The 16,511-nt window shown below is 40.2% G+C and overlaps 1 protein-coding gene across 12 annotated transcripts in view; it reads right to left on the bottom strand.

Annotated features, from left to right (window-relative positions):
* Window positions 1-352: 352 nt before the first annotated feature.
* The window catches only part of SMG7 (SMG7 nonsense mediated mRNA decay factor), a 93,062-nt gene continuing 76,903 nt past the window's right edge, over window positions 353-16,511 (bottom strand). For 6 of the 12 annotated variants that reach the window (XM_035719175.2, XM_025430044.3, XM_025430042.3 and 3 more), the window contains 12 exons: window positions 16,276-16,336; window positions 13,692-13,811; window positions 12,489-12,915; window positions 10,497-10,641; window positions 9,554-9,933; window positions 8,564-8,935; window positions 7,651-7,800; window positions 5,617-5,697; window positions 4,759-4,918; window positions 3,704-3,874; window positions 3,439-3,584; window positions 353-2,824 (listed from right to left, as the gene is read on the bottom strand). In XM_035719175.2, the coding sequence (XP_035575068.1) occupies window positions 2,711-2,824; window positions 3,439-3,584; window positions 3,704-3,874; window positions 4,759-4,918; window positions 5,617-5,697; window positions 7,651-7,800; window positions 8,564-8,935; window positions 9,554-9,933; window positions 10,497-10,641; window positions 12,489-12,915; window positions 13,692-13,811; window positions 16,276-16,336 (2,327 nt within the window). In that variant the 3' untranslated portion in view covers window positions 353-2,710. The remainder of the gene's footprint in view (window positions 2,825-3,438; window positions 3,585-3,703; window positions 3,875-4,758; window positions 4,919-5,616; window positions 5,698-7,650; window positions 7,801-8,563; window positions 8,936-9,553; window positions 9,934-10,496; window positions 10,642-12,488; window positions 12,916-13,691; window positions 13,812-16,275; window positions 16,337-16,511) is intronic. The other 6 variants (XM_035719179.2, XM_025430045.3, XM_049112142.1 and 3 more) reach the window with 5 other exon arrangements.

Raw genomic sequence — 16,511 nt, 5'->3', positions numbered from 1 at the left:
AGCCACCTGGGCTGCCCAAGACTTAGTGATTCTTAGAGACCAGAAAGAGAAACTATCTCTGCATTGCCCCACTGACAGTAAAAATAAGGATAAAAATGGAGGGTGATTAACTTATTTGCATAAGCCAATCTTATTAGATAAAAGAATTTTGACAGCTTTTTCTACCCATCCCTTTCCATAATAATGCACACAGGTTTGGAATGCTGCTAAAAGCATAAATAACCCTGAAGTATACTCAATTTTTGACCATCTCTGCTTTCCCCTAGCTGACTTGTAAGTAGTTTAAATACTTAGGGTTTTGTTTTTAAGAAGGATATTCTTTCAGTAAGAAAGGAAACAACGTACACACAGATCTGGTTGGAGAGAACATGGTTTAATTAAAGGCAAAGCTGATTTCAGCAGCTGCAGGTCTTGCACAGACAGACCAAAACAAAACAGAAAACAAAACAAAACAAAACAAAAAAAACACAAGAGAAAGTTTACTACACAAAACCAGTTTCTGATGAAGATTCTCCTCTCCCTCTTCATTACACTCCACATTGAGGATGATAAGGCGAGGAACCCCGCCCCAAGAATCAGAAAACATTCCAAACACCAAATTCTCATGCAGAAACGGGGCTGCAGATGGGACGTGGGCAGTACCGGGAGTGAGACAGTGAACCTGGCTAGCTCGTCTAGGGTGCATGAATCAGGGACAGCTCAAACACTGGAATGTTGCAGCTGCCTGAATGCAGAGCTCAAACACACAAAGTGGGTCAAGGTAGCAGGGAAGGAGGCTTGGAAGGGCAGGGATGGGAGAGAGGTGGACACAGGGAAGGGGTTGGAGAGAAGCACAAAGGGTTTCATATTGCCATTGGGTGGGGGGCTTCACCCTTTCAGACCTTTCGGAAAAAAAACAAAAAAACAAAAACAAAAACAAAAACAAAACAGAAAACCCCAAACACCATGTCAAACTTAAAGAGCAATAATGTAAGCATACGGGGCTCCAACCACTCTCTGAAGAGCAATGAGCATTAATCTCACCCCTTCCATTGCTGGGGTTGCCCAGACTCCAGTGACAACCGGGGCTCCTGGATGTGCTTTGCTCTGCAGCTGTCTTCCAGTTTGTAAGTACCACACTGACTCCACACACACACACACACTCCCCCTCCCCCCCAGGGAGAGCAGCTGGGCATGCGCGCACGTATACGTGCAAGCGCACGCGCGCGCGCGCGCGCGCACACACACACACACACACACACACACACACACGAGAGACCTCCCAGAAATAGACCCTACCACTAGCACAGCAATTGGACATTTAGATTGTTTCCATAATTTCCCCTTAAAATATTACTTTTTCCAGGAACTAACAGAAATGCTGTCCTTCTGTTTCTACATAAGAGAATGTTCAGTCCTCTTTCCTTCTAATAAATACCAAATAAAAGTCTATTTTCCTTTCTTTCGCCTTTTCCAGAATGGACTTCGTTGTGTTTTCTTCTGTGCATGATGCACATGTGTCCATGTTGCCTTGTATTTCACTCTGAAAGTGGAGGTCAGGAGACGCAGCTGGGCAGGGGCCTGGCCTGTTGTGCACTATGCGGATGCCACTGCTTCCTTCCTCCTCAGACTGTCTTTCGGGCCCCAACTGCTGGACCCCATGCTGTTGCTTCTTGGCGAGATGTTGTACACATTAGTAATAGAAACAGTTACTAGCATACAGCATAGGGTAGGAAAGGGATGGAGGTAGGGACAAGAGGAGGTGGGTGGTAAGCAGGATAGGGTCACAAAAACCAATCAAACAGAAAAGAACCACACTGAAAGCTTCTACCTATTAAAATGTGTCAGGCCACGAATGGACCAGCCTGCCTTCTGTGAGACTGCTTGCTATGCTACCGTAAAATGTACAGGAATCAAAAACATTAATTTAAAATCCTACAGCAGTCATCTGCCAGTCCAGCCCAGCACCACCACCCACACTGCATCCTCGATTGGGGCTCGAGCACCTACAGAGTGAAGGGCATTTCCTGCTGGAGTCTCCAGGCCAGAGGAGGGCCTGCCAGAACCTTCCGAGTGAAAGTTGAGGCCTTGGACTCTCCCTCATGGAACACTTCCACTGGCTGAAGAGGTCAGTTTCCCCATCCTGTCACCACCAACCTCTCACAGGAGCAGTGCCCGGGGCTTTCCTTGCTACACACTGACTAGAAGAAGCACATCTGTGTGTGGAAGAATTCAGTGTGATATTTTACTACTGAGAGTAATAACAATAATAAAAGATGTTCGGGAATAATTTCAACTACATTCTCAGTCAGCAAAGCAATCATTAATGGATTCCTATTTTATTCCCCAAAGAGGAAAAAAGGACTGAGAAGTTCCCATTGGCTTCTCCCATCTGCCTCCCCTTCTCAGCTTTCACTTCCCTTGTGGCTGGGGACATGCACGATGGAGAAGGTGAGAGGCGGTGGTACCAGGTAACTGAGTGAGACAAACAGCAGTTCCTCTCTCCCTCCGGAAGGCCCCAGGGGGACGGAGAGTTCCTGATGGTTGTTTTCGTTTTGTTGCACTGCGACATTTCGTGCACACCCAGCACGCCGGTGGAACACTTACACCCTCTCGACAGCAAGAAACAGAAAAGAGGGCTGCCACCTGCAGGGGACTGTATGGGCCAGTCCTGCAGACCCAACATGCCATGGTTTATGGAGCCTTCATTCCCAGGGTTGCCACTCTGGCCTCAGTGTGGAGGGTTCATGGTGCCTTGTCCCCGCTGCTGCTTCTGCTTCTGCTGCATTAACAGCTGCTCCAGAGCGGAAGGTCCAGGATGCATCATGGAACTGGACCAGATAGACTGAAAAACAGCCCAGAGCTTGTGAGCAGTGGTCGAATGCCTGGATGTCTGTATAGGGATTTGTTTCTTGATCCTCGTCAAATATAAAGGCATTCATCTCCCAAGATCCCTACCCCCTGAAAGACCCAGCTATTAGACAAAGTTATTATAAGACTATCCTCAAAACCAGTTAGTTCCCACTAAGATTATTTTAAAGTAGAAAAGGTGAAATACTTTTTACTAAAACTCAGTGCCATGTGGGACCACAGAATATTTACTATAAAGATTTTAGACAAGCAAAACAGCTCTAAAGTTAGATATTTTTACTTCTTGTTCACAAAAAGCTTCAATCAAACATTCCAAGATGAATCAGAATTGTCTGAACCTTACAATGCAACTAAAACCTTTGTTTCTGTCCCCCCGTGAAGATAACGGTCTTTTACCACTAGTGAGTTCACAAATTAAAAAACAAAAATCCTATTTAAGAGTCTAATAAGGCAGACCACGTTTCTAGGACTTTGCTAGATATGTGCTATGAATCAGTCAGCTCTAAGGGCCTTAGGAATAAGACTAGCTATTTATAGGAACAAAAGCAGACACATCTCTCGTGGTTCTTGTTCTTGAAACGCACTCACCTTGAGGCTTTCCATGAGGACAGCAGAGGAATCCTCCATGGAGGGGCCGTGGCCTGTCCAGGTGCCACTTGCAGTGCTGGCCTGATGCCAACTGCTCTCAGAGGATGATGTTGCTGAGAGATAGTCAATGCCAAACCCACCCATGGCTAAGGGATGGAAAGAGAGAAGCAGAATTCAAGAGGTTCAGTCATCGTCCGATACCAAACACCAGAGAAGGACAGAGTAAGTGATTTCACTTTCACTGGCAATGAAGTCTGGATCTCACCTGGCTTATCGGTTTTCCACCGATCTGCGGTTCTCCTATCCCTGTTATCTGGAGTCCCAATGGGTCCAAAGTTGGAGAATGGAACAGAATTATGGTTGTGTGTTGGAGGGGAGCTTGGCAGGCTGCTTGGGTTAGAGGAATGAGGAGACTGGCTGGCTGGTGTTGAATGATCTATTAAATCACAACAACACAAGTCATTAACAGGTATTTCACAAACAAAACCAAGAATTAAAGCTTCCTGTGGATCTGATCACTTAAATTCTATTAAAGATAACCATGGGACTTTGGGAGAAAGACAGAATAAGGGCCCCCAAAGGGACCCTACCAGATGTGCTAGTTTGTCTTACTGCACATTTCTAAGGCACAGTCCTTTAAAAAAAAAAAAAAAAAAACAAACGCAAAATCAAATAATTTTGGCATAACTGTTTCAGGTAAGTATCTACTGGTCTTCTCTATCAGAAATAGAATTGCCTAATCTTAGAAATTACTATTAAATCAAACTCCATTTATAAAATAGGGATCAAAAAAATCTCTATTTTAAAAAGTGCAACTTTTCCTACAAAGAATGAGTATTTACAAACAAAACTAAAGAACAGCTACAAATCTTAAGATAGAACCCATATTTTTCTCCCTTACAACTCTGCTGGTTATTGATGCAAAAAAGCTCTTTTAGTGGCACTTATTATGTGAACCAGCTCATCAAGCTTTTTTCCTAAATATTTTCTTTCAGAAACTACTTTAAAAAAACCATCCAAAACCTAATTTTTTTTTTAAGATTTTATTTATTCACGAGAAATACACAGAGAGAGAGAGAGAGAGGGAGAGAGGCAGAGACACAGGCAGAGGGAGAAGCAGGCTCCATGCAGGGATCCCAATGTGGGACTTGATCCCGGGACTCCAGGATCACGCCCTGGGCCAAAGGCAGGTGCTAAACCCCTGAGCCACCAGGGATCCCCAAAAACCTAACATATTTATAATCACAAAATCATACTAATTCATCATCAATTTGAGTGTATAGGAAATGCAAGGTCTGTAATATGAAGATTAGTCAATACCTGAACTGGCAGGAAGTGATGGAGACCAGGGGGTCCCTTCAAAGAGGGAATAGAGTGACGTCTCCTGGGGGGCCAGCGAAGGATTAAGTTCTGATTTGGAGCTGGTTGTCAGGTTTTTCCCATATACCTCATTAAACACACTGTTATTTGGGTATCTTTCCTGAAAGACAATGACAACCAAGTTATAAACTCACACAAAAGAAAGACCTTTAAGAAAATGTAACGTTAATGTTCTTGGATGCTTGATACACTTAACCATTTTAAGTGTACCAAGCTTTTCTTAATGGGACAAACTTTTGAAGGCTTTTCAGTTTCTTTCTTTTTTTTTTTTAAGATTTTATTTATTCATGAGAGATTGGGGGGGGGGGGGCAGAGACACAGGCAGAGGGAGAAGCAGGCTCTCTATGCAGGGAGCCCAACATGGGACTCGATCCCAGGTGCAGGATCACAACCTGGGCCGAAGGTGGTGCTAAACCGCTGAGCCACCCGGGCTGCCTGGCTTTTCAGTTTCTTTTGGTTTTCCTGTTAAATTCATTTTCTCTTAAATTTGCTTTCCCTCCCTCTTTATTTTCTCTATCTATGTAAACCACCCAGATTTAAACGCCTAAATAATTTACTTGTCTAAACAACAGAGCCCTAACAGGTTCTGTATTAATGAGAAGTTCAAGAGTTCAAAATTATAACATACAAGTATCTCATTATCTGAATCAGAGGGAGAGAGGATAAAATAAAATGTCTGGATGACACCGATATATGGAAGAGGAAGGAAGAGAAAAATAAGGGAACGGAAATAGAATGGGAAAGGAAATACTAGCCTACTATAAAAACACAAAGCAGGATTCTCCACTGTTTACCCACCTGATTGAGAGAGAATCCGGTGAGGGACAAGAAAGAGGAGGAATGGGACATGAGCTCCGAGGGCTTCTCCAACAAGGATTTCTTCACAGTCCCGGAAAGAAAAGTAGTTAAATTATGCCCTCCATTTTCTTAATATTAACCTTAAGATACTGTACAACCAAAGTAGAAGACCACCATTTAAGCATACTTGTACATACCCATCGTGTACAATGTAAGGCTTCAGGGATGTGAATTAAATGTTAATACCATGACACCAGCTAAGTGCCAAGTGCCATAGGCAAGTCAGACACAATGCTCCTGGATTAATACTTCTCATCTAGCACAGATACCCTGGCAGGGACCAGGGACCCTGGAAGATAGCAGTTCTGAGTGTTTACTAGCAGGAGCCTTCAGGAATCCGTTTGTCAAGAATTGCATTTAAAATACTCTCAAAACAAGATGCTGTGCTGATCTGGCAGTTTGTCCCCCCAATTTTTAAAATGCTCACATTAATGACTTAAAGCCTTTCAAATCTATCTGACAACTGGTTTTGTCAACACAGTTCCTAAGCAGCTCTATTTGTAGTATATATTAAAATAGTTGCTAAAGTTGAACTTACATTTATTGGCCCTAAGGAAATTACCAGGAAAAAAAGCTGAATCTCTGATGCTCACTGTCACTGAATAGTTGGTCAACAAAGCATTTATTAAACACCTACTACATGCAAGGCACTTTCACACACATTATTACCATGATAATGTTAAATACAGAAAGGATTACAGTCAAGGTTTTTTTTGTAAGCATGAAAAAAAAACCCACCTTAAAACACTACCCCCTCTCCACATTCACCCGTTCCCCAATCAGCTCCATTTTGAATGGAGGAGGGGCAAGAAAAACAGGAGCTAAGGGAGGAGGAAATGAGTGCAGAGAGAAGCAATCCCCCCTGGCTCTCAAGCCACACCAGCAGAGAAGCAGCAAGCAAGGCCAACAAATGCCAACAGTTCTGCTAAATTAGGCTTTCTACAGCCCTGAGGTGCTGTCACTGCACTCATGTTGTTCAAGTTTCTAGGGGACCTTTTATTTCTCTAACTTGGGAGGAAAAGTGGGAGGTCTCTCTGGCCACTCACCCAGGCAAATTCTTCTGGAACTTCAAGTGCCAGGGATGGCAGCTTCTGTCATGAGTGCCATTCAGTTTTATTTCTCCTAATGCTAAAATTAATGTGTTTTAATCTTATCAATGTTTTCTTACATTTATGAGAAAGAAACAGCAAAAAAGTAATAATTAGAATTGTTTTATGTTTTGTTAAGATGGAGTGAAGGGAGGGGAAAACTTCACAGCATGTCTTTTCATACTCCCCCATCTCAGCAAAATAGATATCAACATTAATGAGCATATAGAATGCCATCCTTTGAAATGCAGAGGGATTTCTAGAGGATTATTTTTAAAAGATACCACTAATCAGTACTAAAGACTTTATTTTATGTCATCCTGGTTATTTATCTCTGAATTCACTAATTTATGGCACTCCAACAATGTTTATAAATAGAAGTCACTTCATTTTTACTCATTCTGTTTATGAATCTTGCTCTGAATTCAGATTAGGGCTCTCAGTTAACCAAACAGAAAAGAGCCACATATCGTTCAATAACGTCACTAAAAAATCTAGAACATATTTCATTTCATATTTTCAGTACATGAAGAAAAAATCTCACTGCTCCTAAGCAAGATTAAACGATCCTTGAAATTTTTGGGTTTAGATGGACGTGCCACCTGAAAAAGTAAGTTAAAATCTGCCAGCATCGCATCCTATGTGACCAACCCTGAAGGATGCTTCTGGATAATACATATAACAAAGCCATGACTCTGAGATTTACAACTAGCAATGTTTTGCCATGTTCTACCACCATTTGAAGGTTAGTCTGGGCAGTGAGGAAATAAATGGTACAATTCTGTAAAGAAGGAAAGCTCCAGAAAAAAGAAACCAACTATTCCAAGGACTCCAAAATCTCAGGAAAGAAGCCGGGGTTAGAGCAAGAATTATGTCAAATACATACAAAGAGGCTCCGTCCAGGAAGAGAGGCGAGAGGCCCCAGCAGAGCTGGGTAAAGATCAGGAGGGTTAGAAAAAATCAGCTCTTCCTCTTCCTCCAAGGCAGCCAGACTCTTTAACAGGTCCGGAGGAAGCAGAGGGGAGCCCTTGGGGTCCTAGTGACAGAAAGGATCACAGTGAGATGCAATAAGGGATGACAAAAGCACAAAGGAGTAGCAGCATGATTAGGGGGATACAAGCAACTAAAGTCAAGGAGAAGAATTACAGTAGACAGTATTACACAAGGAAGAAAAGGCTATGAAACAAAAGTGACAGAAGGACAAAGGGGCGAAAAGATCAAGATAACAGAAAGAAGCAAAAAACACTGACAAACAGGGAGCAGAACATAAAAGGTTAATGTGGCTTGTGAGTAAAACAATGCAATGGAGCAGAGTGATTAGCATATCTTGGGCTAACAGAGAAACAGCTCTTTTTAAAAGTTACAAACACACCTGTTTCTCATGAATAAAGAGAAAGGAAGGGGAACTCCACTACCAAAGATAACTGGCTGACTTTGTTCCTCTCAGAAAGCAATTTGTTTAAATACGCAGTAAACCTATTTTTAAACTTGGATGATTCAGCCCAACTGAGAGGAGCTTTGTTTCAGAATTCTCTAACATGCTGTGTTAGAGATTTCTGCACCATCTCTCTGCCAGACCATCACAGTTCCACATCAGTAACGGAATTCTTTAGCTCCCCCAGACCAAATCATACTGTGCAATTATGAGGAGGAGACCGAGAGCCATGCCAGTCACTCAGCAGCATGCTGTAGCACTAATGAATCAGAGTGGCCTTATAAACGTCTACTTGAGAAATTCAAAAAGATATGAAGCCCGAGACCTATCTTCACTGTGTCTGGTGACAGGAAAGGACACACACCTCAAATGGCATCCTGGGCACAGGATCCTGCTCTGGACGGAAGACTCCTGGTGACCGTTTGCCCCTGCGGTCCATATTTGCTTGCTGTGCCATTACAGCTCTGTTATCAGCCATGCTGTATGAAGAATCCCAGTAGAATTCTGGGACCTTGACTTCTGAGGGATTATGGTTATATGGCTCCATGGGAAAAGGCTTCATTTTTTTCTCTAGAGGCTGCTGCTGCATTACCGGAGGTTGCAATGACGGCTCAAACAGTTTTATGGGGTCTTGGGACTGAAGGTAGTAGGGCTGTTTCACAGGCATGATTTTCCCTAATGGGCCTTGAACCTGAGGGGGATTCCACAGCTGTTTGGAGGCATCTGCCTGTTGATACTAAAAAAGAGATACTTGTCATCAAGATGAGGATAAAATGCATGTTACATTCAATACTCGGGAAATCACAGAATGAACTTGAGAGATTTTACAACTAACAAAACTCAGCAGTCCTTTACCCTTTAGATTTTTCAATACAGAGCTTTCTGGGAACAGATGATGGGCACTGAATTCATGTTCTCTTTCAATTCAATTATTTATAAGGTTTAACGAACAAGTGAGTATGTGTGTGTGGTTCCTCCTTCCTGCCTCAAGTGCTGTGGGGTTGACAATATCTTAAGAATGGTGTCATATCCCTAGCACCTCATCAGGATTATGATTGTATTTCCCTTCTGTAGTTTATATTCAAATAGAGGATTATTTATTCAAAGTCCTTTTCTACAGAGCTGATAAGAAGTAGCAGCAAAGAATGGTACTTAACATCTATTATCTTTTACAAGAGGAGAAAGGAAAACATTTGAACTCTCCTAAACAGCAAAGAGAGTATTTTTGCATTCCCATACTCAAATAGCAAAGGCATCTGAAAGCTTAGCCAGTATTTCTAATTAGCCAAACACTGAATAATCTCAGCCTTCCCCCTTCCTTATTTCAGCTGGAGTACACGCGACTATCACTTACCTGCTGGAATCCAGAGTGGTGAGGAGGGCTTTTCCCCAAAGCTGGCACAGCTTTTGTGGGGGATTGTTGCTGAGCTAGAGCTTGAACCTGCAACTGGCTTGTAGACTGTGCTGTTGGCTGAGCTGGTAAAGATGTAAGGGATTGCTGGGAAGGTGGCTGTGGTTGTTGAGGTCCCTGGTTCATTGGCCCTGGTCCAGAGGGCCGTTGCTGGCTGTAAGGAATGTGGGACTGTTTCCCAGCTTGCACCTGGTTTCCTGCTGGAGAGTGAGCTGTAGGCTGAAGAAAGGTTCCTGGGACAGAAACACCAGCTGGGAAGGTGTAACCTGAGCCCATAGAAAATGCCACAGGAGGGGGAATAACATATGTAGGGGGCGGGAACCCTTCAAAATAGAAGAACACAGCAGCTTTAGTTCTACAGGTACTTATTAACAAAAGAAAGGTAAAAATAAGTCATCTGAGGGGGAAGTGGGGTTAGGGTGGAGAAGAGGTCCTCAGTCAATTATAAAAGACAGGGATCAACCATCAAGTGAGACTGATCAAGCACCAATCTTTAACTTGATTTTGAGAATTAATTATGGAGTATTTAATAGTGGACAGCAGCTACTTCTATCCACCACTGATGCAATGGGAGTATTTTGAAGGTGGTTTCTTTCTTTCTTTCGTTCTTTTCTTTTCTTTTTTTTTTTTTTTGAAGGTGGTTTCTTAAGTGCCAGGTTTAGTGACGGGAATTCCTTCATGGTAACAAACCTGCATTTGTCGATAAACTACAGAAAAACGGCTCAAAAATAACTTCATATGCATTAGAGAAAAGCAAACTTCCTTCTACCTTTTAACATTATGGTTTAGTAATGTAACTACAGTACAGTATAAAATATTCAACGAGTGAACAGAAACTCCTACAAAGATGAGATGAAGTAGAACAAAGTATAAAATGTATATTTACCTGGCCGGCTGGGAAGAGGAGGGAAGGCTCCAGGGTGATGAATGGGGATGAACTGGGAGTTAGTTGCTTGACTTGGGGTTTGAGTTACAGGGGTTTTCCTGGCTTCAGACACTGGAGTCTTTCTTAATTCTGTCTGGGATTTTACCTATGACCAACAGAAGTAAAACTGTAATAATCTGAAACTCAAATGTGTCAAAAAGAAGCACCTACTCTAAGAAAGTATTTAGGATTCTATTATATCAAAAAAAAAAAAGCAAACGAAGGTATTTAAATTTACCTAAATTAAAAATGGAAAAATCAAAACAAATTGTTTACTTGTCAATAAAAGATATAAGGGATTATTTTACTAGTATAATTATTTTCCTTTCACAAAATCATAAAACAACTAAATACTGAAAGGATCTGAGAGCTCATGTATTTTACAAATGACAGGCTTCACACCAACAGGTTAAAAAACTTGCCTATAATCTTAAGCCACCTATTATGGGCCCCAGGGCCCCTTCTACTTGAATTCATTAAACAACGTACATGAATTATAATTTAATAATGATGATTAATCCACAGGGGAGATACTTAGGCCCTCAGTTTAATTTCATCTGGGAAGTCTTAAGCATATCAGTCAGACATCCACCCTCTATGCTCACACCCTTTTAGAATAAATAAGGATACTTTCAGCAGTAAGAAACAGGCCCCAAGATCCTATACAATGAGCTACAGAGAATATGATGTCATATGTATTGCTCAAAACAAGTAAAATGAAGGAAAACCGGTAACATTGTACAGAGACCTTAGGATGAGGTAGAAAGTGGTGATATACTGACTCCTGTCAGGCTTTCTTTAATCATCTAGAAGCAGATTTAAGAGGGAAGAGAGACCAGAAAGGAGATCTTCAATCTGGTTCTTGTTGGGAGGCAGTTGCAGAGAATGGAGGCAGAGCAGGCAGGAAATACTGGACTCCTTCCTAAAACACTAGTCCTTCCGCTTTACAGCTCATTTGATTTGTTCTTTGCTTTCCCCTGCATCTCTCTCCCCTCATGCCTTTTTTTCTCAATTGCTACCATGTTTTTCTTTCTCTGTTTCTCCCCCTACTATTACTAATCCTAAAATGTAACTTATTATGTTATTTCTCTGTTTCCCCAAAAAACTCTAAATGAAATATACTGAAGGCGCTATTAATTTGCAAGTAGCCTTCAATAATGTTAAGGGTCCTCATGCCTACTGCAAACAAGTACACTTGCCAAAATGCGTTAACAAATCAAATGGCCACTTAGGTCTTTGTTCAAACATTAATGGTATTAATGAAACTGGCACAGAGCAAAGACCTTTTCTGTTTATATGGAATCATCTCTATCTCTTTGGAAGGTTTAAGAAAAATAAAGTCACAAATAATTGAGCAATGTTTACCTTTTCCCAGCAAGAGACTTAAATTCTTGCTTTACAAGTTCCTATGAGTCAGGGTAACACTTAAGTGATATAATGCTACTGGCTGGGACAGGTATAAATGTCAAGAAAAAAAAAAAGCCTCATCTTTTCCCAAGAATATCTTTTATTTCTTAGTGAATCTGGAAAAAAAACCAAAAAACAAACAAAAAAAACAACCCTATAAGCCTTAATATATTTTTGGTTCCACTGGATCTATAAAGGACCTCAAATTTCTCAATATAACATTAACAAATGGCAATTACACCTTCCAAAGAAAATAGAATTCTTCATATAGTTAATAGGTTTGCAAATGGTCATTTCAAATCACTTAAATTGAAGAGGATTGATAAAAATATCAAATCAGGTTGTTTTTCACTCACATTACAATTTCTAAGAGTTGATGGAATAACCACCTACCATAGCTCTTTACATGACCTTACTGTGTGGCATTTAAAGAATGCATTCAAGCTTCCAGAATAGCCAATTCTCAAGGCTTTAGGAACAAAATGAAAAATCTTGCCTTTTGTGTGAGCCTTCCTCTACCTGAGTTATAGTTCAAATACAGCTTACCTGCACTGCCACACTCTGCTTTCCTGTTTCCTGTAACTTTTCTAAGGTGCATTTCTTGGTTTCTGTTTTCCTCTTGCTGTTGTCCTTCTTTCCATCATTCTTAGTTATAGTAATTCCTTTGCTATAGTCCCTTCTCACCTCTTTGGGAGGAAAACTTCTTCCTTGGTCTCTGTTCACTTCTCGCGGCTTAATGTTCTCTTTGAAGGTGACCATAGGTTTCTCTCCGGGGTCACAGTTGTTGCTTAGATTACGGCCCGTGGACAGCACTGATTTCAGTCCTGGGTTCCCGTCTGCAGATAGTGACTCTATCATGGATGTTTCTGGCAGAATGAGGTTCTCTTTGGCTTCACTGGGGTCTTCTAGTGTTAACTCTGGGATTTCTGTGATAAACAACAATTTCCCTACCTCATTTTCACACTGAATCAGCCTAAAAAAGTAAAAATAAGTCCATATATGAAAAAACCATAAACCTAAAAAACACTAACAATGGAACTGCATCTGGACCCAAATCCCTAGTCCCAAAGGCTTGGAGACAAGGGCATATTCACAGTATAACATATGTATTTTTATAGAACGTAAAAGCAGTTACAGAAAAACACATTCCCATGCCCTTTTAACGCCTTCTACTAATTATAGTTTTACATTTACTGAGCATGTCCTAAGTACAAGGCACTAGACTAGATCCTTAAAGTGGCAATTTGTAATTTCTCTTATAAGTGTGAAAGCTAGACCTCAGAAGGAATAAGTTCATTCAAACATGCAACCATTTAAGTGCTTACAGTATGACAAGAGCCTGAATATAGAAATGAATATGAAATAGTTACTGACTTTGAAAAGGTTATAATCAACTGGAAGATCCTAAGGACACAGATCTCGGGAAGTGGCAGAACTAGAAACTTATCTGACTCTGATCTGTCCTAAAACTGACCACCATGCCCCTGTCAATACAAATCACCCTGTGAACATACCCTTTAGACTTACACAGATGTTTATAAATTAGAGCAGAAGCTCAGGATTAACAAGAGTGACAAGGCCTATTTCTCTACACTAGGCAGCGTAACGGGGAGAACAGAGATTAAATGAAGAGTATACTTATGATCACCAGGATGGTAATTTGATGTGTTACCAACATTCTGACTTAACAGTTTATATAATCAATAGTCTTGAACACATGTGGGGTATGTAAATGTATTTGATAAATACCTTGGCTGATTATCGGCAATCCATTTGCCTATAGAGATCAAGCGCTGCTGTCGTATTTGCCGTTGCTGACCTTCTTTGTCTCCTGTAATACCCTGATGGCCTTTGGAAAAATCCAAGTTCCTAAAATTGATATAAGCAAATTATACAAAATTAAACTTCTGAAGATACTGTCCAGGCAACCAAACTCACCTATTTAACTACAATGGTTTCAGAGTTTTCCATACGGACTAGCTACTTGATGTAATCAACTGCATTTGAATGTATGCTCCCAAAGATTTTAAATACACTGAAACGAAGCAAAAAAAAATAACATGCAAACGCATTATGTTTACATTCTTTTACTTAGATTTTACTTTCTAAATGAGTTTAAATAAATCACAACCTGTTATTAAGAAAAACACTTCTACTGTAAAAGTTTTCATTAACACTTACCTTGCACTCTATGTAATTTGTCTGAAATGACCATTTCAATGTTAGTGGTCTCTGAGTATGCCTATTCTAACAAACAGTGTTAATCTATGTACTGTAGGTGGCCTTAAGTCTGAAAAACATACACATATAGAGTGAAAATCTCACTAACATTAGAAATGTAAATCAACCTGAAAAAAAAAGGATTTTTCAGATTTCTCCACATTAAATATAGTATTTTTTTAATGCATCTAAGCATTGCCAGGTAGTAGACTAGATGCCAAATGCCAAATAAGAAAGAGAAACAGTCTCTGCTATAAGGATGAAATAATTATGATTCAATCTGATGAGTATTATAATAAAACCACGCATAGAGTAAGCATAGTAATAAGAGGGCTAGTTCCTTCTGATAAGTTCTGAAAACTTATAAGTTTCATGGAGTAAGTGCTACCTGAGCTGGATTTTGATAGGTGTGGGAAGTGTGTACAGGTCGGCAAAGGAAGGGCAGAGGAGGAAAGGGGCTGTTCTAGGCAGTGAATGAACAAAGTCTTGGAGCAGAGTTACTCAAGAATAGGATACTGAATGTATAATACGTTAAGTATTAGGGGAAAGAAGGGTGGAGATGGCAGAAAATATGGCTGAAAAACTAAGCACTCGGACATGAAGCGAAAAAGATACTGGAACCACTGGGGGTGAGTGCACTGAAGTCTTTATATTAGTAATGGACGTTAATAGGTCTATATTTAAAATATAATCATGGAAGCACGGCAGAACTGAGCTATAGAAGGAAAGGGACTCTTAGTAGGGAGGGTGATTAGGAAGCTTGTTATACTCCAGGTTAATGGTTATAAAAGGCTGAACTACAGGGAAATAAATGGTAGGAGATGGATCTAAAAGGCATTTTAGACACAGAATGACAAAGATTTGGTGAGAAAAATTAATGGAAATAAGGATTTTTTTTTTTTTTTTTTTTTTTTTTTTTTTTTTAGAGTTCACGTACATAGATAATGGCACACAGATAAATAGAGAAAGATCATTTTTGGCTGACCAGATAAAAGCCCTTTTGGGTCATATTAAAAAGTCTGAAATACATAAGGGAGATCAGGTGATTCAAATAGGAGTCCAAACTCTAAAAGTCAGAGCTGAAAATCTTATACTTACTTACTATGCAAGAGATGAAAGCTCAAGAAAAAAGGATGGATCTGATCACCAGGGAGAATGCAGAAGGTGGGAAGGGAAGGGCAGGGAAGAACCCTGGAAGATAATATTCTGAGGCATGTGGTACAGAAGAAAGTGAAAGAGATGGAATATGATGACAGAGCTAAGAAAAAGGAGGCTTCATGAAGGAATGCGATCAACAGACTCAATGTTAGAGAAAACTAAATAGGATGAAATTATAAAGAAGTCAGTGGTGTCTGGTAACCAGGAAGGCACTGAAGAGTTTCAGTTGTTGGAGGCTGAGAAATGACTGGGAGTGAAGTAGGGTGAGTAATGTTAGCAGATACTAACTACCCTTTTAAGAAGTCTGATGATGAAGAGGAAAAACATCAGAGAAAGATGGGGCTGTGAATTTTACTTTTTAAAGAGAACATGGGATACCTGAATGTTACTAGGCTAAAAGGAAGTAATTGTTAAAAAAAATAAAAGAATATTGGAAATACAACACAGAGCGAGCATCACAGGTGGGGAGACAAGAAGGGATATTATCAAGGACACAGATGAACGAGTTAGACTTGAAAGGAATTAGAAGTTATTCTTCTAAAAGGAGGAGAAGACAAGAATGACTGTAAAAACAAACTGCTTTGTCATCATTCCTGTTATGAAAAATGTCAAGCAACAGCCTTTGGTTTACATTTGATTCTCATTTTTGAGACTTTCCCTCTAATTTCAACAAAGTATAAAAGTATTAAAAAAATCCAGTGGATAAATATCATTTGGGAGCAGTAATTTTTTCTTCCTTTCCCCCATATTTGTAAAAGCACTTAGTATTGGTATTACATGGCAAGTAAAGGCATGACATATATAAATCCATTTCATATCAAAAAACTTCCACTTTTAGTTGCTGGAAAAGACAAAGTTGAGATAGATCAAGGGTTTTTCTACACCCAAGCCTGATTTCTCATTTTAATACTATAATCACTGGTAATGAAATAAGCCGCCTTCAGTTGCCACCCACCTGAAAGAAGGTCTCAAAGCCAAGAATCCTTGTAATTCAAACTCCTCTGGAAGTGGTGTAGCTACAGAAGGGTAGAAAGCAAGATTTGTAAACATTTTAATTTAAAAACTTCATTCAGTAGAATGTTGTTCACTAAATAAAGAAAATGATACTCTTCTATACAGAAAAAAATGTTTATGCTCTTCTCTGTAGTAATCCTGATAACCTAACTCATCTGCCAAGTCCCTGCATATTGC

The sequence above is a fragment of the Canis lupus genome, chromosome 7 (genome assembly GCF_003254725.2).
Source record: "Canis lupus dingo isolate Sandy chromosome 7, ASM325472v2, whole genome shotgun sequence".
Lineage (NCBI taxonomy): Eukaryota > Metazoa > Chordata > Mammalia > Carnivora > Canidae > Canis > Canis lupus.
This window is presented reverse-complemented; position numbering and strand designations above follow the sequence as displayed.